This window comes from Simochromis diagramma, unplaced genomic scaffold (genome assembly GCF_900408965.1).
Source record: "Simochromis diagramma unplaced genomic scaffold, fSimDia1.1 OVJJ01000585.1, whole genome shotgun sequence".
NCBI classification, from domain to species: Eukaryota; Metazoa; Chordata; class Actinopteri; order Cichliformes; family Cichlidae; genus Simochromis; species Simochromis diagramma.
In genome coordinates, this window is record NW_024387398.1 from 5,581,462 (window position 1) to 5,606,953 (window position 25,492).

At 40.5% G+C, this 25,492-nt stretch overlaps 1 protein-coding gene across 3 annotated transcripts in view; it reads right to left on the reverse strand.

Moving 5' to 3' along the window:
• Positions 1-1,255: 1,255 nt before the first annotated feature.
• The window catches only part of fstl5 (follistatin-like 5), a 198,425-nt gene continuing 174,188 nt past the window's right edge, over positions 1,256-25,492 (reverse strand). For all 3 annotated transcript variants that reach the window (XM_040010097.1, XM_040010096.1, XM_040010095.1), the window contains 4 exons: positions 18,592-18,741; positions 14,088-14,195; positions 12,234-12,358; positions 1,256-4,528 (listed from right to left, as the gene is read on the reverse strand). In XM_040010097.1, the coding sequence (XP_039866031.1) occupies positions 3,826-4,528; positions 12,234-12,358; positions 14,088-14,195; positions 18,592-18,741 (1,086 nt within the window). In that variant the 3' untranslated portion in view covers positions 1,256-3,825. The remainder of the gene's footprint in view (positions 4,529-12,233; positions 12,359-14,087; positions 14,196-18,591; positions 18,742-25,492) is intronic.

The following is a 25,492-nucleotide window of genomic DNA, read 5'->3' on the forward strand; positions in this document are numbered from 1 at the left end:
TAGGCAGTTTTGCCAATGTGGTGGTGTTTAAAAAAAATAATACATGCTTATAAATCAGAACACCATAATTTGCATAAGAATAGTTTGCCTCATCAGCGTTGATAGAGATTCACTCTGTTCTCGGGGACTTCTCAGTTTCATTTTCATTAAATGTCTTCTGCCTGCAGCACACTTTAAATGGCAGTATTTTTACCTTCACAGGTAGGTGATTCCCAAATGAAAAGCTGGCAAAACGTGACTTTATATGATTTTATAGATTAAGTTATAAAATCACCTGATACAAAATGAGCTCTAACTGGATCAACTTAAGTATGTAGTAAACACAAATACGAAATTTTCAATAATACGTGATTTTGTAAAAAATACTAAAATAGATTTTAATGCCATTTTGAACAATTTTGAACATACTTACCCTCTATTAATCCATTGTTATTTGCTTATCTAAAGTCAGGTAAGGGTGGCAATAGGCTAAGCAGGTTTTTCCAAATGTCCTTCTCCCTAGTCATACTTTCCAGTTACTCCTGGGGGATCCTGGGGCGTTTAAAGACCAGACGAGATATATAATCTCTCCAGTGGGTTCTAGGTCTACTCCAGGGTCTCCTCTGAGTTCAGTGTGCATGGAAAACCTCCAAAGGAAAGTGTCCAGAAGGCATCCTAAGCAGATGCAGAAGTACCTCAATGAACATAGGTGAGGGTTGGGGTGCAGATTGACTCGTAAAATGAAAACTTTCCTTTGAGCTCCGCTCTCTTCTTACCACGATAGTCTGGTATGATGGCCACATTGCTGCTGAAGCCTCATCAATCCACTAGTCCAACTCACAGCCCACCTGCTCATCACTTGTTAACAAGATAATTGAAGTCCCCTGCTTGAAGTAATAATAATAATGGATTGCATTTATATAGTGCTTTTCGGGGCCCTCAAAGCACTTTACAATTCCACTATTCATTCGCTCTCACATTCACACACTGGTGGAGGCAATCTACAGTTGTAGCCACAGCTGCCCTGGGGCAGACTGCCAGAAGCAAGGCTGCCATATTGCGCCATCGGCCCCTCTGGCCATCACCAGTAGGTAGTAGGTGAAGTGTCTTGCCCAAGGACACAACAACCGAGACTGTCCGAGCCGGGGCTCGAACCGGCAACCTTCCGGTTACAAGACGAACACCCAACTCTTGAGCCACGATCGCCCAGCAGAGAACCATGGCCTCAGGCACTTGGAGGCAGTGACTTTCTTGTACAATTTTTTTTTTTTAAGCAAACGAGTACTTGAAAAGCAAATATTGGTGCTATATCACTAAAATACACAAAGAATATACTTTCTTTACCTTCAGTTAGTCAAATACATTTCACATTTTACCTGAGAGCTAAGATCCAGTCACACAGAGACCTGTTGGCAACCACTGCTCACTAGAAGACAGGGGTTGCAATTGCAATTCTTTCTAGCTGTAAGTGTCACATTCACTTGCAGTATTTATGAAAGATGCTAACTTGTCTGCAAAGACTGTTCGCTTTCATAGTAAAAGTCATGCATTTTCAATTGTTTTGGGGGGATTTTCCCCTCCGATTCTGGTTTGGGTCACACTTTTTCAAGTTTCACTACTTCTCAGTAAGCAGCAGGCGAGTGTTTGCAGATAAATCGTTGTCTTCCATGCACACTATGGGCAACTGCGGTAATCTGTTAGTGACCAAAGCAATCACAAGGAGGTTTTTGGTGCAGGACGCTCTTGGTGACTGATTTCAGCTGACACAGCCAGTAACCTCCAGCAATCATTCACGAACCATCGGGGAATACACATTGTTCCCCAGCAGGCTTAGGGAAGCTGATTGGTCTCTGTGTGGCTGAGGCCTGCAATAACAAAAATACACACACATTTTTGCATGAAACTAGAAAGTCTTAATTTATGTATTTTTTTTCTGCTTCTTACAGTTATCTTAAGCATTCTTTGCTGCAAGATAAATGCACCCAAAGGGAAAGCAGACTTGTGACCTTGTTCTTGTTGCAGAATAAATAACGGTCAGCTTGGCTCCTAAAGGAGCCTTTATTCCATAGCTGTAAAGCGGCCTCTATAGAAGGTCACTTTAACAACAAAAAGACACAACGATACACTTGGTTCATGATATATTTTTTATTGTTGGGTAAAATGACAAGCGTGTTTTCTCTATATAAATGACAATCACATGAAAGAACATACGAGACATGGCTATAGGGAAGTGGAATCAGTGTTTGTGATCACAATGTGCTGCTTGGGAACAGGATGTCCATAATGATAGCTGTGTGTTTTGTTTTTCATTCTTAAAAAGGAGTGTGCTGATTTTCTGAAATGAACAGAACCTGGCAGAATCTGTACACTGATGAGAAACTAATGGACTCACAGCCAGCCGCTATGTACAGGACATTAACAGAGAGAAAGGTCGGAGGACGTCATCAGCAGAGTAGGGGTTTAAAACAGGAAAATTTAAATCAAAGTATATACGCTTTAACTGGAAAGACAGAATGACTATATATAATCTGTACACATCAAAAGTTCATACTAAATTTGAGATACAGTTGCCCATTGTGATTCAGAGTCATAGAGTGCTAGGGTGAATATGCATAGAAATGTGTCCAGCTAGGAAACGGTTTCATTGACTACTGCAGGAGCATTTAGAAAGAGCTGCTTCTCATGCTCAAAGACCCTCTACACGGCACTACCACATCTACCCCAGTCCCCAGTGTGCTAGTTCATCATTACTTCACATTAAAACATCCACTTGAAACATGCTGTCAAACAGAGCAGACTACGCATGTGCTCCACATTCAGCTACACTCTAAGATGCTTTTCTTTTATTTGGTCCAGGGATATTAAAATTATGACAGAATTTTCTTCACACACGAGTGCTCTATTGACTCTTAGCTAAGGAACATTTTTGAAATATTTTAAATTTCACAATGTGTAAAGCTGGCAATATTTACCTAACATCACCACTGACTTTCATTTTTCTGCTTTAGACTATAAATAAAAAGAAGAGGAAAAAAAAAAACTATATCATTCAAAACCTTCCAAAGCTGGTTATAATTTCAGATCAAAGGTTACAGAGCACACAACCATAATGAACCACTCAGTCTCCACTTCAAACAGGATGGGATCACAGCAAGGGCTGGTTTTAATTAGACTGATTTGGCTGCATTCGATGGACGAGAGCTGTAGATTTGTGAGGAACCACTCACACTCACCATGAATGAAGGGGTCAAAGAAAGAGGTGTTAGTCTGCAGTCACACTGGGAATAATTATGCTAATTCCTCTGATGGAGGGGAATTTTCCTTGAAGGCACAGGAAAAAAGTTGGGAATGGGAAAATTGAAATTATAAGATTTAATCTGGGTGTATACAATATATATGTATATATGCGTTTCTGCCGATTCACTTTAGTTTGTTTTTGTTAAGAGATTATCTACAGCATTCCCACACACTGAATACAACCGAATAATAATGCAAAGTTGCACATATTTATGATTTCATACCAATTTTCCTGAAAAAAATGTTACTAGCAAGCAACTTTGATGTAGAGGCAAACCACCAGGTGAAAACAAAACAAACAAACTTGGCTTCAAGACAATATCAATCAATTATGCCCTCACATATTTGTTCTTTTTTTTAGCATTTTTTATTTTATTTTATTTTTTTCATTTTCGGATGACAGTCCCTCATCCGTGTGATGAAGTCAATTTGGTTTCTGAATCTGTGGTTTTCATTATCGGACTCCCACAAAACTAAAGAATCTGCAACAGAATTCAGTGCATTAGTACCTTTGAAAGGAAAAAGCTCACTGGGTCTCATCGTCATGACCTAAGACTCTCCCACCCACACCACCACGTTGCCTTTGAGGACATCGGTGATCTCACAGTTGAGCTTGTTGAGCCGTCCATCCAGGATGAAGAGGGACTCTCTGGACGGTGTCATGAGGTACTGTCCGAACAGTCCGCTGCCCGCCATGATCCTGTTCTTGCTGCTCCACGGCCACTCAAAGGACTTGGTCGGCTCCTTCAAGCTCTTGATCATCTTGACTTTGCCGGTGCTCAGCTCCACAAACAGAGCGTCAGTTTGACGGCCGGAGCTGCCGAAAACGTTATACTGGTGGACTTCGGTGAAGGAGCGCTGGAAGGCCAGATCAGATAGGTGCAAGTTGGTGTGGATATCGAAGGGTTCCTGGATTTGCCCTCGCTCTGAGATCGTCTGGATTCTCATCAAGCCATCACTGTCATCGACAGTGACCAAGTAGTGGCCGTCTGGAGACACATAGGGAGTGCCAGTGATGTCACGGTTTTGTCCAATTACGCTGTCTGTCACGCTGTCTAAGATGAGCTGAGGCTGCGTGGCACCGGTAGAGTCTGGCCTGCAGTTAACAAAGTAATAGCCACCCAGATGGGTGTAGGCTACAGACTTGGGGATGCAGCTGTACTCCCATAAACTGATGTTTTTCACATATGAAGTCGTCTCCAGGTCAATCTTGTGTAGGACAGGCTCATTTCGATGAAGGATGAGGCCAAATCTGCAGAGAATTTAAAGAGAAAAACAAAGAAAAGATTTAATCAATATCACATTTTTCTTCTGAAATCCAAATTAAGAATCAAGAAACTGCCAACCCAGTTGACTGGTTGAGCACTTTGTACAAAAGTAGGGTCAGAATATATCCAAAATATTTCGGTTTACCTGAGCATGACTTTAGCGATACATTTTTCTCATTTAAGACCGTCCAAGCAGTAATGCACAACTGCCCAAATCTGCAGTTTGTTTAATAAACTCTTGAGGCTTCCTTCGAGATCAAATGAATCCCCACAGACCCCCGTGTTAAAACAAAAAACACACACGTAGAAGCAAGTTTAAATGTTGTATATTATTTCTATATACAGTTTCTGATGCATAAACTGCAAATAATGCACAATGTATTCCATATAATCCCCATCCAGCAAACATCTCGGCTATCTGACAAAATGCCGCAACTCAGCACGTCCACACATTGCTGAGAATGAGATTTAGCGAGTCAGCAGGTGAAATTTGCCTCCTTAGTGATGCTGCAACTTTTGCATTTTTAGCCTTTATGGATTGTAATTGGTCAATGCTTTCCTTTAAACCAAGTGGAGTGAGTACCTGGAAAAAACTCACTCAAGCACAGGCAGAATATGCAAACTCCACAAAAAAAAAGCTCAGCTGTCAGTCAATCCAAATCTAGGACCTTTTCACTGTAAGGCATGAGTGCTAGCCACTGCAACACTGTGTTGCTCTGCTAAGATTAGAAGACCATCAGGTACCGTTGTAGTTCTGACCGCCGGTGGCATTTCTCCCATGACCTGCTTGGAACCAATGGGGGGGTAAAGTAAATACATTTTGGGTTTAACTTGGTTTTCATTTGAAAACCAGTTGTAAAAGGGATTTCAATGGAAACTCATCCCCATATAAATAAACATACAGTCTCCTCAGTCTGGTTGTGCTGACAAATTTGACCAAAATTACACAAAAACAGTACATTAGAACTTTGAGGGGTTTTTTAAACACCTTTTCCTTGGATTGCTGCATGACTTTTTTGAATTTTGTTTCACAGACTTGAAGAGCTTCTGACTTTGCTAATCCAGAGTTTTACCTTTAACTCTAGCACTCATACTATTAGATAAAATATCTCAACAACTGCTGATGAAATTTGAAGTATATAGTCATCTCACCCCATGTTAATTATAATAATCATGATGATTCTTAGTTTTTCCATCCTAGACCATCATGAAATTGCATTTTTAATTTTTTGTTTTATGACCAACTACATCATCCTATCAGCTGCAGCTGTGTTTAGTTCTACACTCTTTATAATTTGTGCTCTAATACAGACTGACTAGCAATTAGTGCTTGTAAGCTGAATTTGAGGGGCAAAATCATACATTTCTAGGCTGTCTTCTCCAGCTTCCCGGCCTTTTTGGATGATTAATGCAGAAGGACATCTTGTTAGTTCAAAGCTCAAGTCATTTGCTTTGAACAGTCATGCACTGTATTTGAAAATGTTCCGTAATTTTTGATTTTTGTTAAAGAAATCTGACAGTAAGATGCCCCCTAGAAGCTTAACCTGCAGGTGCAAAAAAAATCTTAAATCAACCAGCACAATGCACATAATAAGGCAAGGTCAACCTGAAATAAGAAATTGATTTTTTTTACTAGGTAATTATGAAGATTGTTGGACTGTCATAATTTTAAATACATTTTCAGGAGCAAAACTTTAACATATCTGAGAGGTCCATTTAAAACACTAAAACGGCCATCTTCTGCCCTCTGGCAATCTTCATATTGGCTGTCTAAAATCATCTACACTTTCCCCTTTAATAGAATTATAGCAGTGTTATATGTGGGCAACAATCAGTGAAAATGCTACTCATTAGAAAAACCCAAAGAACCTCCTAATGGCACATTACACTTTAACAGCTGAACAGTTGGAATATGCAAGGAGCGGACAGGCCTCAATTAAATGCGAATACCAGGTGATTGATGCTGACAGGCGCTTCAATCTTGCCGTCATTCATCATCTTTTATGCCGTTTGAACACCACACTGTCTGTACCTGTGAACAGAAAATGGCTGTTTGAAAGCCACACAGCACATTATCATCACTGTGAAGGGAATCATTGATCCAGAGATCATTGTGTCCACTGGGGCCAGGCATGAGATTGCACAGGGTCACAGAAACAACTAAAGCACAGTTTTTGGTTTGTAACATGTGAGCATAAATTGATAACAACTATTTCTCACGTGTGCAAGGCTGGCTTTACTCCTTAATTAGTTATATTTCACTTATTATGTGATCAGTATTTAGTTTGGGGTTGTTTTTTTTTACTTAAAAATTTCCTGCCGTTGGTTTGGAGCTGCTAACGATCGATGGCTTTTGGCATCTTAAATAGTCTTTAATTAGCCTGTGTTATTATTAATGGAGCAGTTTTTCATATTTTGTTGCCAAGTCTAGAATGTGCTACAAAACAGTTGTCTGCATTTAGCACAAAAATTGTGGAGCAGACCATTTATTTTCATTCATTTTCACAACTAAAAATCCTTTTTTTTCCAATTTAATCAGGAAAACAGCAGATTTAATTGTTCCTTTTGTAACTCAGTGTTACTGCAAGAACTTGCAATATGAATTATTTGACCATTTTCTGTTCTGCACTCCACCCCCTTCATACAGTTAAAGAGCTACTCTCTACTCATTGTCGTTTAATAAAAATACAAAAAGCATATTTTTCTCAGGCATGGATTTAGCCAAGTCTAAGACTGAAAGGAAACTGAGGACCACCACTGAAAAACAACTAGTTCAATCCCTGTAAGGGGAACCAAGGATTTCAGAATAAGTAAAGCAAAGACAAAGGAAACAGGTCAGAGTAGGCAGGTTGCTGCAGGGAAACGGTAAGAGACTTGGACAATCTAATCCAAATTAATTACCTGGACTGGACTTTTATTTAAGGTTAGAGTCTAACACTGGACCAGTTCACTCATCCTACCAAGTTGTTATTGCTCAGATATGTGAATGTGTTACTTCCATAAGAAGCAAGCAGTGATATCAGCAGCCTTTCAGAATTTCTCTCTTAATCATTAGTTAGGCTAGCAGAGTCAATGCTAGCCTAACTAATGATTATATCCAATAAACTTTTATTTGGAGTTGACATCAAACTGAAATGAACCACACTTTGCTGTTTTTTTCCTGGCTCCGAACTGGTCTATACTGGTGGCTGTGTGCGCAAACCTTCTTCACTTTGTCATTATGGGGTATTTGTAGAATTTTAAGGGTGAAAAATGAATTGAATCCTAAGATTCAATAAGAAACAACCACTGTAATACGACAAATTGTGGAATGAGCGAAGCGTTGTGAATACTGCACTGTATCCTAACAAGAAGCTCTAGCATCTCTCTCAGTAAGTGCTTGTGAATACAGCCAAATTCTCAGAACAGCCAAGAATTAAAATGCCCATTCAAATGAATTAATCAGACAAAGTTTTCATTATACAATCAGGACTTATGAGTAATTTAGACTGTAAAATTTGTTGGCAGTATACACTGGTTAACTTTCATAGGCTGTATTCGATTCACTGGAGTCTTACAAAGATTTATGATCATTCGATCAATTCTGCGAAACCACCAAAGCGGTTTTATGTCAATTAAAAAGCCCTCCGTCACTAAACATGTTGGTTCTTGATTCTACTATAGTGTCCCCCACCTATATTAAAAAATAAGCTCTGAAGAAAGATGGGGGAATCTAGAAGAACATCATCAGAAAAATGTATTGTGCAGTTTAAATCTGAAAAACCATTTTCACCCACTGGCAGGCAGAGCTGGTGATTTACAGACCAATAATACAACTCTGCCTATCAAACAACACTGAAATTGTTTTGCCATGGATTATTATCAATATTGTGGCTGATCAATGACTAGTGCACAAATGCTGTGAAATATTGGTAACATGCTTGGAAGCAAAAGGTCGATGCGATGAAACAAATATTTTTCTCAATGGTTTGACTTTTTTTTCATGTATGAAAAATTGATAATCAGACATTGTTTGGCCTTGCTGTGATGTGAACACAGCTGGGGTGCTTCACTGGCAGACCCGGATTGCTCTGTGCCAAACTGACAGCTGCTGTTTGTCGTTTGTACCAATGACTAATGCATAAAAGATTTCCCCCAATTCTGCACAAGATGGCTATGTTCAACTAGCTGCTTTGCATGCTAACTCATCTCTGTGTCAGTGTTTTCACTTTAGAAATGGCTGAGTCTAAACACTTAACCCCAGAGTAATGTTTGCTATGCAGTTCAGTAAAAGATCCTCAGGGTAAAGCTCGTGAGCAGCGACAATGGATGCTGAACAGTAAAATATATCTAAAGCACAGCAATTCTTGTTCACCCATCCTCTAGCACAAAAAGAAACATCAAATCAACATCTCGCTCGACTTGTTTTGCCAAAAGGGAGTCTGTGCAATGATTAGAAATTTGTGGAAAAAAAAAAAGAAGTGTGGGTAGCTTGAGCTGCAGGGTGCTGTAGATGTGGGCATAAATAAGAAACAACCACTTTTTTTTCCTTTCCTTTTGCTGACATGTAAATTTGCTTGGCTACAAGTCGATGGCTGTAATGAATGACAGCCCCTGGAAGTTCCTGTTTGCTTTATAGTAGCTGCCGAGGGAATCCCCAGTCATTAAACAATCCCTGGAAGTTGCTGAATATATGTTGGCCGTTCACACACTGCTCATGTTGCTTAATCGACTAATCGATGCTGTGTTCCTGCCAGCAGATAAATGCCTGTGTGAGTATCAGATATATAAAGAAAAATCAGAGCCACAGGGAAGCAGTTAATTCCAACTTCTCTATTATCTGCAATAAAACAGCTGTCCAAATAAAAAATGTGTATAGATCCAAAGCTTTGTCCTGCTTCACATGTTGTCACACATTCTCCAGAAGGGTACTCGGCTTCAGCCTCAGGTACTGTCCGATTTTAGCCATATGAAAAACATTCATAATAGTTGCACCTCCAAAGAGAAAGCTTATTTTTAACTATGAGTAGCTGTTAAAGAGAGCACTTTTCACACAACATTGTGGGGAAAAAAAGAAAGAAAACGTGGTCACACTTTCCTGCAATCTTCCCTGCAGGTCTCAGTGGATCTAATTACAGCTGTGCCAGCAACCCCACCCACACTCCCACCACACAGACACACGCCGGACTGCGTGCTCAACCTCGGCAGGAGACCGTTAACTTCCTGAAATCCTCCAGACCTCCTGCTTGTTCCTGGCCTCTCCGTGACATTAGCCAAGCGTTTGGGAAAAGCTTTTCTCTATCCGCGTTAAGCCTGTGTGTGACAGCTGCTCGTGACATGTGAAAACCGAAGCAGCGTTTCGATGCACTCTGCACTCAGCAGGTCTATGCTTTGTTGTTGATGAACTAAAGCGATAAAGAGCAGGTGAGGTGCCAAACTTGCCCCCCCCCGCTCTCTGACTTTGTTGGGTTTTTTTTTTATTTGATCTCGGTGAGAACAAAGAAAACATTAATGACTCCTGTAAGTAGTGGCATTTGATGATAATACTAATTGCTGATTCATTCTTAAAACCACTCTTTGACCGTTTGACACAAAGAGTTTGAGGATATCTTTATCAGTGTAAGAGGCAGCTGCATTTAATTGTTGTTATTCTGTTTTGGTCCTGACGTTTCTGAAAGGAAAATTTCAACAGCTATAAACGGCATAGCTTATTTAATTGTTTTTAAAGTTAATGCACATTATGTGGACATCCTGTACAGAACTGGAAATAAACATAAGCTTCAGGTATTGCTGCTGATTTATCAGGTAATCACCATTTACTGGTAATGTCTAGCACCAAGCTCGGAAATTTGTTACATTATTTCCTTAAAAGAAAAAGAAAAGAGTCCGAAAGGTTGAAAGGTGCCCTGCGACAGACTGGCGACCTGTCCAGGGTGTACCCTGCCTCTCGCCCTATGACAGCTGGGATAGGCTCCAGTGCCCCCCGCGACCCTGAAGAGGATAAGCGGAAGCGAATGGATGGATGGATGGAGGTTGAAAGTTCTATTTCAATCAAATTAGTAAAGGTAGGGCCTAGCAGGCAGCCGTCAGCTGTAGCCACTTTCCTTTGTCCCATCTGTCAGTCAAAACCTCTATACCCCTAACAGGGAGTGGGTGTTTACTATTCATAAAGGCCACAATCTTTTAGTTTTTTTGTATCCGGTTACAAAAATGCTTCCTTCAGAGACTGACTCACTTTTGGAGCCAAAGTGGCCATTAAAGAAACAAATCCTCTTTGATGTTCATTTTCAGCTCCTTATTTTTGCTGCACGATTATTTGCTTACATGTCATTTTTAATATACACCTTAACGTTGTGACCAAGTGACGAAAATCATAATAAACTCCTAAACTTAACTAACCACTGAGTAAAAAAGCAGCGCTCTAAATGGGAGATTAACTGCAACCTGCCTTAGCATCTTGTATCCTAGACCTCCACCTCACCCTTGTGTCTCCTTTATTTGAATTTGATACACAATACCTCTTAGAGTCTAATACTGCAGGAGCCCCTGCATCAGGGCACCGATGCCTAAACACCTTGGACATGTGTAAGTCTGTCACCCCAGCGACTTCTGACCATGAGCAGTATTTGATGGCTTGGAATGTGAACCAGTTGGATGGGCTGAGCTTCTGCCTCCCAGACACTTTAATGTAGGCATGAAGATGCCTTACAGCTTAACATGCCCTGAGGGGTAGATTCAGAATCTATTATGATGTATTATTAAATCTACAGAATTATAAAATGATAAAAAAATGAATCGGATCATAAATTTACCAGTGTGACATGCCTATCTCGCTAGTCAAATGCATTTGTCAGTCCTCTTATTTTTTGAGCATTTGAAAAGTACTGCGTACAAGATCTACCAGAGTTACTGTGTAATATTTACAGTCTTTGCACAGGAACCTGCACAGGAACACAGCCGACAAATACTTGATTTTAAACAACCTAGCAACATTTAAGATAAAATAATAATTGATGAAATTAATTAATTAATTCAGTATTTGCAACTGTACTGAAATCTGGTAACCGTTCAAAAAGTTTTCAAGAAGAATGCAGATCATTTTCTGCCACTTGCTGTTTATTACTGAAAACTGAATATTTTTGGTAATCTGTTGGTTGGAAAAATTAAGATTAAGATTATTTAGTTTTTCTTTGTTTTTGGAAGTTTTTATGACCGAGTGATTCGATTAAAAAAATTAAAAAAAAATCAGTAACTTTGGCCTTTTTCTTCGTGGCCAAACCAGAATTTAAATAGTCAAAGGATATTTAACAGTTGTAAGGATCCTGCGACTTTCTGCAAGTGTCCTTTGAGATACTGCCAAGAAATGTAAAGCAAAGAGTACACTGACATATTTAATATTTCAAATACTTATAATATGCTTATATTATTTATTGTTTTCTGCAACTCTTTTGTGATTTTTATGCTGGTTCTTGTTAGCCTTTTGAATTTATTTTAAAAATAATATAATCTGTTTCAGGGTGCCCAGTTTCATCAGATAACTATGTGGCCTTGATCCAAAAACCCACTCAAGTAGCGTAAAACAATGCCCATTCAAATTATTGTATTGAGTCTTGAAGAGATTTCAAGTAAAGTGAATTAAATGCCAAAGGGGTGAACCTAATTTGCAAATCAATTTACATTAGGAATGTTGCTGGATCATGCTGGATGTACCTGATGTGGTTAATGATGAGGCTGGAGGCGGGAATGAAGAAATCGTCCACTCTGTCGAAGCGCCTGCCGACCGGTTGTGTGTGAACGGTGTGGTGGGAGACTCTTCCGCTGGCCTGATTGATCACCTGGTGAAGACCAACAGAGAAGCAGGTGGGTGTTTAAAATGAGCTTGATGAATACACTCAGTGCTGCTGGTTTCTCCTCATTAAAGTCTTTAAATCATACTTACTTGGAGCTAACAATGAACCAAAAGGGACTAATATCAGAAAGCTGCAAAGGTTTCCAGCATTTTTTAACAGATAAAACTCTTCAGCCTCTCCTCGTGCTGTTGAGTAGCTGGAGCTTCTCAGTAGGAGGTGATGTGTGCTATATTCCTTGGTGTCTAAATAATCATCATGCATGCATGGAAGCGTGTAGACATGTGGTTGCGTGTAGGCAGGGTTTGCTTTGATTGTACCACAATGCTGAAGGCAAATTGCCACAGACCAAATCCCTGCATTACAAATCTCTGTGCTCCTGATGACAAGCTAGAATTTCCAATGAAACCACTCAATTTGACTCAAAGGAAACAATTAAAAAACACACTCATTAAATATTTGTTCCATTTATAGCAAAGGCCTCAAAATTGAACATATACAATGAGTATTTACAAGGTGCAATCAATAAGTGTAGTGAATTCCAGAATTTAAAGAAAGAAAGAAACAGCAGATTTAGTTAGTACTATAATAGCGCGAGTGCTATTTTCAGTGTGTTCCCCAGAGGTCCTGTTTTACCACTTGAAGTATGCAATATGTGCTACACTGGCTCTCCTCCAGCAACCCTTCATCTTGAGTATCATGTTAAAAATTATTACATGAAATTTGGGTCATTTTGATGTTGACCCAACAAGTTAATGTTTGCTGTTCGCAGAGACACAAGTGGTCAGAACAGGATATCTAAAGAGCAGTGTGAATGAGATGGACCAATCCTGATGTGCAATAAAAGCACCATCTTTTGATATATATATTTTAATTTAACTTTTTAATGATACAACACTCTACCTTTGTGGTCAGAAGTTTATGTGCCTGGATTTATGTGTAGTGGTTCAGAACCAAAAACTACTACAGCCTTAATGCCTGCTGCACTCAAAGTGCATTTAATTAACTTAAAATATACTCTAAGGGAGAAGCAATGAAAGTAAAGGTGGGATGCAGATGGAAATTAGCCCAAGGCTATAATCTGGCATATTTACATTTGTTAAACTGTTCATTAATATGTATTGCCCCTCTTTCTAAAAAATAAATAAAGAAATAAAAATAGAATCTTTTTTTCAACTGTCAAATAATGCACAGCTGAAGTCACTGAATTTGTTGTAGGGAGAAAAGATCTGTTTGTTTGTTTTTATCACCTGTAGCTTTCTGGATTGGCTTTGTTGGTAATGTTATGCTAATAGTTATTCCTTATTGCTGATTTTACAGCTTACACATGCCTATCTTCACACGGGGTATTTAATATAATCAGCAGGAAGATATTAAGTTCCTCTATCAGCTCCCTTTATTTATAGAATCCTGAAAGGGTTCGTTGAGTAATAGAAAATTAATGACCAGATAATTTGGCACTGTTGGTAAAGGAAAAATGAGCAGCCTTGGACTCTGGGACAACATGATTGGTATTTTTCATAATTTTCTGACAGTTGGTGAACATAATACATTTTAAAGCATGTGAACCATCCGAACTTTGCCTTGATAGTCTGCATCTCTGTGCTTGTTTATATAACTCACTGCTTTCAACCGTTTTACAAGGACGAAAATGGACAAGGACTGCAGAGGAGAGAAAAACATTGAAATATAATTAACTAGTGAACCACGGACACACCTGCAGGGTAGGAAAGTTCTTCTCCATGTCTCCCCAGCTGAGCAGCCACACCTGGTCATGAGATTTGTCATAGTGGAGCTTCACTGGATACGGGTCAGTGCTGACCGTCTGAAAGAGAACACACAACCGATCAAAAACCAAATTGAGCCCAAAGACAGCAGGGCCATGGTATAATACCGCAAGGCAAACTAGACTTGTGTTTGAAGAGATCCCTCTTTGATGTGCAATGGTAATGCTTTTGAAAAGTTTTCCTGCAGACTAATGCACCGCGGGTTGACAGGTCCAAGTCTTCTTTTAACAAGGTAGATTGGAGGTGTGCTTTTTATGTATAAGGTGTGTTTGGTGTTGAGCTGCATTTCAAATCAAGTGGTGACAGACACAATTGCTTTACCACACTGAAGTAATTGCTTTCAGTCTTTATCCGTTCTTTGACACACAGCGGCAATATTCCCAACCAGAACAATAGATGAGTCGTATGTGACAGAAAAGCGCTCCTCATGCATTATGTCCACCTGAGTGCAGAGAGACACCCGGCTCAAAGGGAATACGGAAATCTCAGGGGAAGCGAGAGCATGCAGTAGCTTTACTCCTCACAACAGCAAGAAAAAGCAATCATCTTTTTAAAAAGAATTATTGCAACCCTGTATTCCCACAAACCCCTTTGACTGCAGCTTTCCTTCTATAATATTTGTTTTGCCACAAAGTCCTAATGGTATTGTTTACCTTGGCAAAATATATACTGTATTACTGAGAGAGTAAACCTCTCCTAAGAGAGTTATTGCAAATAAGATGAGAATATCTGTTGAATCCTAACTAATCTCCGAGCATGTAGTCATCAGAGAAAACAGGTGTTCGCGTTGTTCTTTTCCTCTCGACTGACAACTTCTTTCTGGCTGAGGAAGATTATAAAGATCCTCAGCCAATATGCTCTAGTAACTTCTACAGATCTGTCAGAGATGAAGCGCGGAGAACATTGCAGCTACTTGCACACAAGTATCCGCATGCACTCTGCAATTCATTAGTTATAATGCACAAAATACAGCTTGCTCATTAAAAACTGTTAATTAACAATTTAATTGGTTGCAAATTTCAAAACGCAAATCGCTTGTTATTGTTGCTTTCGGCATGTCAATCATATTAATAATCCAATGAGAACACAAAAATCTGGGAAACCAGAACTTGCGTGTATCTTACCATTCGAGACGAGTGACGGGTTCAGGTGGGTAATTAACAACTGGTAATATAATGCAATGAAGCTAAACCTCCAGGCGACTGAATAATGAGCTTGTGACAGACTCTGGGACACCAACCTGCTTACTGGCAGGTCCCTGAGAGGCTGGCAAGCCGTAAACAGCTATCACGGTGTCAGGAACATCTGCAGGGATCTGAACAGCCCAGAATTAGTCTGACACACCCAAAAAACCCACTGACACTGATGATTCAACTCCACCACTCACTGCTATTTCCTGAGGAAGCCTTGCATTAAAAAAAATCCACCAGGAAAAGAGACGGGTGCAGCAAGGAGTGTTAAAGGGGCGGCTTCCTCACACCATCTGTGAGGAAGATGGCAGGATTTGCCATTTTAAAGCACTTCTGAAGGGTTGCCAGGCGACAGTATCCTTGAAGAGGTGGGTCTCAGGGTCACTCGGTCATCACGTTGACGCTAAGGTTAACTGTGGGTCTTGACAGTTGCAGTTTGTATGAAATGGGTCAGGTCAGGGATTAGCAGTCAAACAAAAGCTGATCTTAAAGCTGAAAAAGCAGCACTTTAGCGGTTCAAGTGGAACAGAGCCGGGCTGATGCACTGGCAAGCTTTCAAGCAAGTAAGAAACAAAACAGACTTCATCAAGTAGAAAAATTCAACACATGCAGACAAAGCCCTGCACTCTGCTGTTGACACTGAGGTTGCTTATCAGAATGATTTTATAATCTCTCTGTAGTGGTGACAGTAGTGGCTGGGAACCCCTGGTCAAAATTTCTGCTACTGTGAATAGTTGTGTGTAAGTAGATAATAAACTGATGTCTAAAAAGACAAATATGAAACATTACTTTGAATATTTTAAGCAAGATTAGAGCACTCTCTGTTTTATATAATTTTGGTGCAAAATAAAAGTTTGGGCACCCCAGAAGATTTGACCTCTCACATAAGTTTTGCCAAGGTTTCCAACCTTGATTACAGTTGCTTGTTAGGCCTATTTTCGTATTAGGTCAGAATTATGGAAAGGCCTGGGGATGCACGTTTCACATCTTAATAAACACTCAGACTCCTAAAACCTTGTCCCAACAACTAGCAGCTGCCTACTACTCTAAAGAACAGAGAATAATTGATGCCCACAAAGCTTGACTACAAGAAAATAGCTTTTTTTTTTAAGTAGAAGCTTTCTTACTTTGTAATGGAATTAAGATATGGTAAACAGAAAGTAGAGGTCAGGTTGAAAGAGCTGCTTGAATAATTGCTAGAAAACCAAATAAAAATAGTTTTTTCTTAAATAGACATTTGGAGTAGGTCTCCACGATTTCATAGAAATAACCTTAATGGAATCAGAAGTTTGGCATCCAAACAACATCCAAACAAACCAGATGAATGGCAGACTGCTTTTTAAAGATGTCGGCGATATCTTTCCTCAGCGAAGCCAGCAACTCGACCTTGAGAGCCTCAATATCAGGATTAGCTTGAGATGTGGGGGGCTTTGCAGGAGACGACGGCTCACTCGAGGGTGTGGTCGCGGTTTGCAAACCAGGCCTCAGATGTGTTTGAATAGTACTGCGGGTTTTAACATTTTTTGCTGCCATTTTACGCCGGCCCGAGTAAAACTTCTCAACAAGACAATCCACAAACCAAAACAGGACTGGAAATATGCCCAAAAAGCGCAAATAAATAACAATTTAATCGCGTCCTACTCCATCAAAGCTCAACCGGAAGTCCGAATGGCAGACTGCTACACTGAACAACGATATATTTGGAGCAAAAAAGTGCAGATTTTCATGAAAAGAACTCTCAAACTGTAGCACACCATTTGTAGCACCATTTTAGATTGACCATGCTTTGGGTTCTTGTTGCAGGAAAATGACCTTAAACGCACCTCAAATTCCACAATGTGCAACCTCAAGAAATGCAAGCTAAATGTTTTATTATGGCTTTCAGATTGGGGACTGGGGACAGTCCATCAATGAAAGCTTGTGGATGAATCTACATGCAAAAAATCTCTGAGTATTTAGTAAACAGAATAGAACAAGTAGCAGTGATGATGTTTCACGCTGTTTTCAAGCAAGATAACAAAAATCATCCTCCCTGAAATATTAAAGAAACGTGTCTTCTTCTTTAACGTTTTCTTTTTTTTTGTGCCAGATGGGCACGATCATCTCTAGATTTTACAGAGGATGATCAGAAAAAGAGAAAAATACCAGGGAGAGGCAGTTTATTGCCAAAAATGTTTGGTTGGTGTCAGACATTGGGGAAGAAGACTGCTTCAGACAGCTTCAAGCTAATAGGAAGGCAACATTAACTCAAATAACTAGCTGTTCTGTATGCAGAACAGTATCTCTGAATGTGAAACATGTTGAACCTTGAAGCCGATGGGCTACATTGGCAGGTGTCACTAATGCTGGCTGCTATAAACATGAACCTGAGGCTACGTTTTATGCAGGCTGAAAACCAAAGGTTGTCAAACCTGATACAGCACAGTATCAGACACAATGTACGTAATACAATGTCCATTACTACAGTTCGTTACTACACTAATTTATGTGCATTTAGTTAATGAATCAGAAAATGTATTTTTATGCCTGGTGGTGTTTTACTCAGATTAATAGACCATAAACTGGAAAATTATTTAGTCTACTGGTGTTTATTACCCAGAATACTAGGTTGAAGGAAGTGTGGGATAACAAAGAAAGCTGATAACCACCATTCTGATACCTTTCACTAATGATCTGTTTTGTTGAGCCAGATGACATAAAGAAAGCCGGGCTATATTGAATTTACATTGGACTACACTCCTCATACATCGTCACACCACAGCGCTCACTTATTTGTATTAATGCTCTACTAAATAGTTACTTAAGTACAATATTCCAACACCTCTGATACAAGCGTTTCCCAAATAACAGGATACAGGTCATTTTTAGTTTAGGCCCAAAGCATTCATATATTTGAACTTCATGAAGGAGGATGATGTATGGAACTGGAAAAAAAAACCATGTGTGTCCTTCATTCAGCAAAATCAATCACAGAAAATACCCATATGGAGCAATGATGTATTGAAGGTTTTTGTGAAATATGTTGCGTTCAATCAACATGGGGACACCGAGCAACCTTGAGGTTTTTTGGCACAGATGGAGTCAATTACTGTAAACAACAACTTTTCACTTTTACAAAGACACAAACAGGAAAGATTATTCAATCTTTTGTTTTTTCTTGACCTGTGTTATCGTCAGACCCTCTCTTTGTGTTTCTGGCAAAACTGACGAGAACTTGTTTTTTCCAGTTTAGCTCGACAGTTACCTGGACGGCCTTCTGAGACTGGATGTCAACTATGAGCACTCGATCCAAGGTTGGCTGTGTCACATAAATAAACTTGTCCTTGATGTTGACCGCTGATGACCACACACACCTCTGAACCGCCTCTCCTGGTGAGGTGGGGCACACTTCCTCCTGCAAAAACAAAGGCACGCACACACACACACAGACACACACCGACAGTGAGCATATTGTTTTTCATATTACAGGGAAATACGTCTCATTAAAAAACAATTACCTTCACCTCGTCGTTTTTCTGTGTTGTTTACTACCTGCAGTCTTATCACCTATGCTGATGTGAGTCGTGCTATCTTGGCAACTTGGATAAATGAGCTTTACGTGGTCCAGCGAAATCTCCGTAATCGCTCCCACTTGTCCGCACATATTCTTCAACACAAAGCCCGCGGACAGTCTACGGCTGTTCAGCTTCCACTCCTGGCAGCTCTCGCCATCCTGGCTAACGGGCAACTCAACCAGCCTTATGGCTCAGGAGATTTCCACCTCTCACCCCCTTCCCTAGTCATTCTATCCTCCAGGCAGTGACCAGTCGTCCATTTCAGACTCTGTGGGACAATTTTGGGAGCTGCAAGGATGAATGAAGGACCCCGGCATGGCGGGATGAACTCTTTCTCTCATATTTACAACCACAGAGGCAGCCCATGACAGGTCCCTTTTCACTGGCCAAATTTTCTTGGTTCGAGGGGCATTATTTAATGTATGAACTTGACTCAACTTTATATTAAGAATGATGGGGAAAAACAGAGAGGAGGGATCTAAACTCTACTGCCGACCTCCCCAGTGATGTCGCCCATGTCTTCTCTGTAGGTTAATTTGCAAACAAAAACATCCAGCTAAGAGGTCATTTCAAGAAGCTAAATCACTAAATCAAAGACACTGCTTTGAATTTTCTGGCTTGAAAGAGCCAGAAAGACAAGGATTTCAATTCTCTGTGACTACATTGTCCAGGTGCAGCGCCATCTGTTGCTGTTTATTCCAAAACAGGTTGGAGGAGTCAGTTTTAAAAGCCAGAAATCCTTCCACTTTGTGAAGTAATCGTTGAGTCATTGTTATTGAACCCTGCGACACCTCTGCAGACCTACGCTGTGGTCATTTTGTTGCTAGGGGGGCTGCCAATATCCAACTTATTGCACCTTTAAGAAGTGAGAAGTCGAACATCTGATGCCCAGCCGAGGGTGTGAATGGAGGCGGCTGTAATCCTCTCTGTATATGTGTGTTGTATATGTCAGTATATATGTGGGTGCAATCGATGTATGCAATTTATGTTGTAACTGACAGGTTTTAAAGACTGCAAACATTTGCTGTACTTCTTTATGATGGAAATGACTACAGTGTGATACAAAACAATATATATCTTTTTATCAAATACTGCAGTAGGACATTATGCTGCAGTGAATTCACACTGCGGTGTTGTATTTCTTTAAAAGATATTAAAAAAATACTAGTGTGAAGTTATATTTAGAGGATTTTTACTCTCTACACTTGTGAATGTGGATGATGACATTTAAAGAGCTGCTGTGAGAAATGTGAGGCTTCTGATATTCTCCAGCTAAGCCGCCGGATGATTTGTAGAGCTAGTACATTTGTGACACATAAGTCGTCTGTGGGGAGGGAAAGTGCCGAAAACAGTGAAGCAGCAACATCCAAAAGTGTCAAAAAGAGAAACTTTGTGGTAAAGTCACGGCACAATCATGTCTAATCTCTTGAGGTGTTCCTCCAAGCTCTCAATCCAAACTTCTGTAGTCTTATAGTATGACGTGATGCAACTGTCACAATATTTTTTTAACATGTACTCATAACTTAGTTGGACCTAAAGCCTTTAGAGAATTCTCCAAGCACATTTTTCAAAAAGCTATAGGTGAGTTCCAGCTAGTATTACCCTAAAGTGTTTTGTTTTTTTCCTGTTGAACCAGCATGCTAATTATCACCCTTGAGAGTAAACAAGGTCCTCTTGGAATACATAAGACTTAGAAAACACTTCTGTTAAAATTAAAGAAATATAGAGAGAGTGTTCAAGCTGTTGACTGAGTCCCGTCAGTTTTCTAAAATAAATGTGGCGTTTCTAAAATTCCAATTACTATATTTTATTTACCCTTTGACTGTTTTATGATTAAAATTGTCATTACAAATGTGAGGTTTATATACATACAAAATGCATTTACATAAGTTAAGCATTTGGGTTCTCTATGCTCCTTCTACTCTGGAAACACCAACAGCTACTCTTCCACTCGTTGTTCAGTCTAAGTTCCTCATGGTCACACCACACCCTCCTGGTCCAGTTCTATTACTCGGTTCTGTTACTCGGTCATCACGAGTAACAGAACTGGACCAGCCGTCTTAGGCAATGCCTGGATCTGGCCGACGTCGTGTGGCTTATCCTTGGGACTAAAGTATAGTCCCAAGTCTGTTCTACCCCCTGAAACACCAAGCTGTGAGTCCTAAAAAAGAACACTAAGAGCTGCTTCCATCCACACGAGAAGGTATTTAGCCAATCAACAAATTTTATCTACTGGAAAATGTGGATGTATCGCGCTCTGGTGCAGATGGATACCAAGTGGAGTGCCAGGTGGAGTAGGAAAATTGTGGTGCAGTCTACGGCGTGGATATGGAAATTATTTGTATTGTACAAAAGACCAAGAGCATGATGGTAAAGTGCAAACTGCATCCATCTGAGCGCATCCATCCGTGTTTCTTTGATTTAACCTTTACCAACACCCAAAAATGTGGAGCGTTTAGTACGCATTTTAATTTGTCCTGCCTTTTTCTGTCTTAAATACTGTAACTCACTTATGGTGTGCATCCCACACTCAGCAATAGGCCATCTTTAACTGCTCTTGAATGCAGCAGCTAGGCTGCTAACAAAAACTAGCTATAGTTTTGACTTTACAAGCTTTCAGTTCCAGTGAAATTCAGAATTCATTTTAAAATGTTATTAACAACATAAAGCCCTACATGGCCCTAGTTCCATCTTATACAGGGACATGTGCTGAGACATTACTGTGGCAGTTGGCCTCTCCGATAATCTGTACACACTCTTTTAACTGTTCCATGCTCTTATTTTAAAACCAGAGGGGATCATTTTGAGGTTGTAGCTCCTACATATTGGAACAGGCTAAATCTGTCGTTTGTTTTAAACAAGTGCAGAAAACGTTTTCTGCAGTCATTAGTTTTTAACCCTTTGTCCTTTTTCATAACTGTTCTTCTTCTAATGTGCAGGAGAAAATCTAAGGCTGTATCTTTAACTCACATTTGTATATTTAGACATGTACAACTATCTTTAATTTGTGGTCTTCTCCAAACTGTGAAGCACTTTGTATGTTTTAAAAGGTGCTATAAAAAATAAGCTATTGTTATTGTTTACAGTAAACATTACGACAACCACCGCACTTAACATAACCTTGTAGCATAGATAATAAAAAACAAAACAAAACTCATAACACATCTGATTTTCCTTTGTTCCACAGGAAACCAAATAAAGATGCTTCCTGAAGCAGAATTGGACGTTATTGTGTTTTCTTCCATACGACATGTATCGCAGTTGAGTAGTCTATCTGGTGGATTTGGATAATGGATTGGCTGTGCATAAGCAATCAATCCTCTGTGATGGAGAAAACGTGAGCACTGTGCTGGGAAACGGCCTCATGTGTTCACACCGCAATCCACCAAGACAAGAGTGGAGTGCTGCAGTGATTGATATCCTAATACAAACACCTCTCAGAGGAACGCTTGGCTGATTGTTGCGCGTTCATGGCATCGCTTTATGTATAACAGCCGTCCAATCAGTGCAGAGTTCCTGGATGAAAGGCAGCTCAGAGGAAAGCTGCTATTCGAGAACACGTGTAAATCTAACAGGTATCTATCAGCTGGGTGCTCTGAATGTTTTGCTGCTTGAAAGCTTCAGTGATAAACGGTGTCTCAGTAGGGGAGGCTCGGTGTAAACAGTCCACTGCCATTTGAAACTCACTCTGACTGCATGAGTTATGTTAGTGAATTAACACCATGACTCAGTGGGTACCCTACGTGTCTAGTGGACATTGTTTTCTTCAACTGTCCATCCATTTGTCCATTTCTTACCACTTATCGGGATCCAGGTCGTAGGGCAGCAGTCCAAACACAGATGCTTAGACCAGTCACTGCTTCTAGCTCTTCTGGGGGGTAACTGAGACATTCCCAGGCCAAACAAGAGATACATCTCTCCAGCTTTCTTGGGTATTCCCCTTGATCCCCACTTTGGTGATATGCCCGAAACACCTTACCTTGAAGGCATCTTAATTAGATGCCCTTTTCGGAGAAGCGGAGGCTTTACTCAAGAATGACTCAACTCCTCACCCTCTGTTATGCCCAGACACCCTTTAAAAGAAGCCAATTTCTTGAATCTGCAACATTGATTTACTTTTTTCTGTCACTGAAGGTTGTAGACACAAGTGAAGCTAGGAACCCAGACTGACCAATAAATCGACAGCCTCATCTTCAAACTCAGCTCTTTCCACTTCGACAGATCAGTACTGCATCCACATCAGTACACTGCACCAGGCCTGCCTGTCAATCTCTTGCTTTACTCTTCCCCCATTAGTTATCTGACAGAAGGAAAAATAATGACATATTTATTTGAACAATGCTAGAAAAATGACTGTTTGAGCCTGTTGTTTTTACAGGTTTACAGAACACGTTTGTTTTTCTTCCTAAATGGGGAGGAGATGATGGAGAGCATCATCTCATGGATAAATTGGCTGCATGTCTCTACCTGTTAGCCCTGCCCCCATCACCCTAGCTGTTGGGATGGATTTTTCCACCGTGGACAACTCTTCTGGTCTAGTCTGATCTTGATTCTCTTTGGGGTTTCTCTGAAACATGTTCAAATTAATCTATATTGCAATGGAAAGCTTTAGGTCCATTCATTTGAAAATCGGGAGAAAAAGAAGGACATTGCTGACATAAGATAATTACACTATCATTTATCAAGTGTGTGAGAAAATGCAGATCTACATTTAAATCATATTTGGAATCACTCATATCAATATTGGACAGTTTAGTGACCATCAACTGTTGAGCAGAACACTGCGTTCGGCAGCTTAGCTGACTCTGAACCTCAGATACATCCAACTGCTCACAGAAGCCGTCACTCCGTCGGATAGCAGGGCACTTGATATGTAGGATATAAATAGTGAATAACGCATTACATCTTTTTCAGAGACATTAACAAACACTCCTGTTTCTTCACAGGACTCCACTGTAAAACACTAAGATCCAAACACTGACATTTTTGATCTATGCAAGCCAAGGGCTTACAAGACTATTCAAGCTTCTCTGCTTCCAATTCATTAAATTAACTGGTCACTGACAAGATCCTCCAAAGTTAAAATAAAACATTTCACAGTGTTGCGAATTCCTGGCAGGCACAAATCATAACAGTCTTTGGACTTTAGGAAAAGAAATGGGTTTTGCGGAGAGGCATGAATTCATATTAAATAATGTCATTAAAATTATTGCAATTAAACTTGACGTATACTAGGTTAGGTGCTATTAATTTTCAACATTGGAGTTCTGACACTTATACAAAGGAAGAGCAAAATACCCTGTTAAATACACCATAGAGGTCTCCTTTTATGCTGCATGTCGGCAGAGAAAGCACAATAGGGCTCACACAAGTGTTTCTCTTTTTTTTACACTTTATACTTTTGGATACATTAACAGTGTTTCTAACCAGAAACCCACTGTTGGTTCAGGTCTTCTGTAAAAATGTATTAAAAATAATTACTGTAAATCCTTTACATTTACAGTATTCTACACACTGCTTTAGAAATGCATTACAAACTATAATCTGCTTTAACAGCAAGGCCCAAAACTGACACTAGATATTCATTGAGAACTATTTCACTGCTCTTTGAAGACTGCAACCTTCTCCAGTCCCCCACCTTATGGCTACTGAGGGAAGCAAAGGACACCTACAGGAGGAAGGTGGAGCAGAAGTTGGAGAGGAACAATATGAGGGAGGTCTGGAATGGTATGAAAACCATCACAGGCCACAACACCAAGAAAAGCACAGTGGGGGGACTGTGGAGAAGGCAAACGAACTCAACAACTTCTTCAACAGGTTTGACCAGCCCACAACCCCCCCACCCTCACCCTCACCTTTACTACAGAGTCCTCTCCCCACTCTCCTACCTCCCTCGCTTCCCCCCCTTCCTGACACTATGACACCCCCCTCCTCCAATCCCTCTCTCAGCAGCAAGACATCTTCTCCCCCCCCCCTCCTCCCAAACATCTCCCAGTGTCACAGTGGATCAGGTCAGGAGACAACTGAGGAAGCTTCGCCCCAGAAAGGCAGCAGGCCCAGACAAGGTGTGTCCTAGGATGCTAAAGGCGTGTGCTGCTGAACTTGGGGAGCCGCTACAACGAGTCTTCAATCTCAGTCTGCGACTGGGGAGAGTGCCCGCCCTATGGAAGACATCCTGCATCGTCCCGGTCCCCAAAAGGAACCGGCCCAATGAGCTGAATGACTTCCGACCGGTGGCACTGACGTCACATCTTATGAAGACTCTAGAGCGGCTCTTCCTCAACCTCCTCCGACCACAGGTACAACATGCCCAGGACCCACTACAGTTTGCATACAAGGCGGATGTCGGAGTGGAGGATACCATCCTGTACCTCCTGCATAGAGCCCACTCACACCTGGATGGGGGAAAAGGCACGGTCAGGATCCTGTTTCTTGACTTTTCCAGTGCCTTTAATACCATCCGGCCCTGTATGCTTCAGGAAAAACTGAACAGGATGGAGGTGGACCCCTGCCTGGTGGCTTGGATCTCTGACTACCTCACCGACAGACCACAGTACGTCAGGCTGAAGGACATCATGTGTGACACTGTGG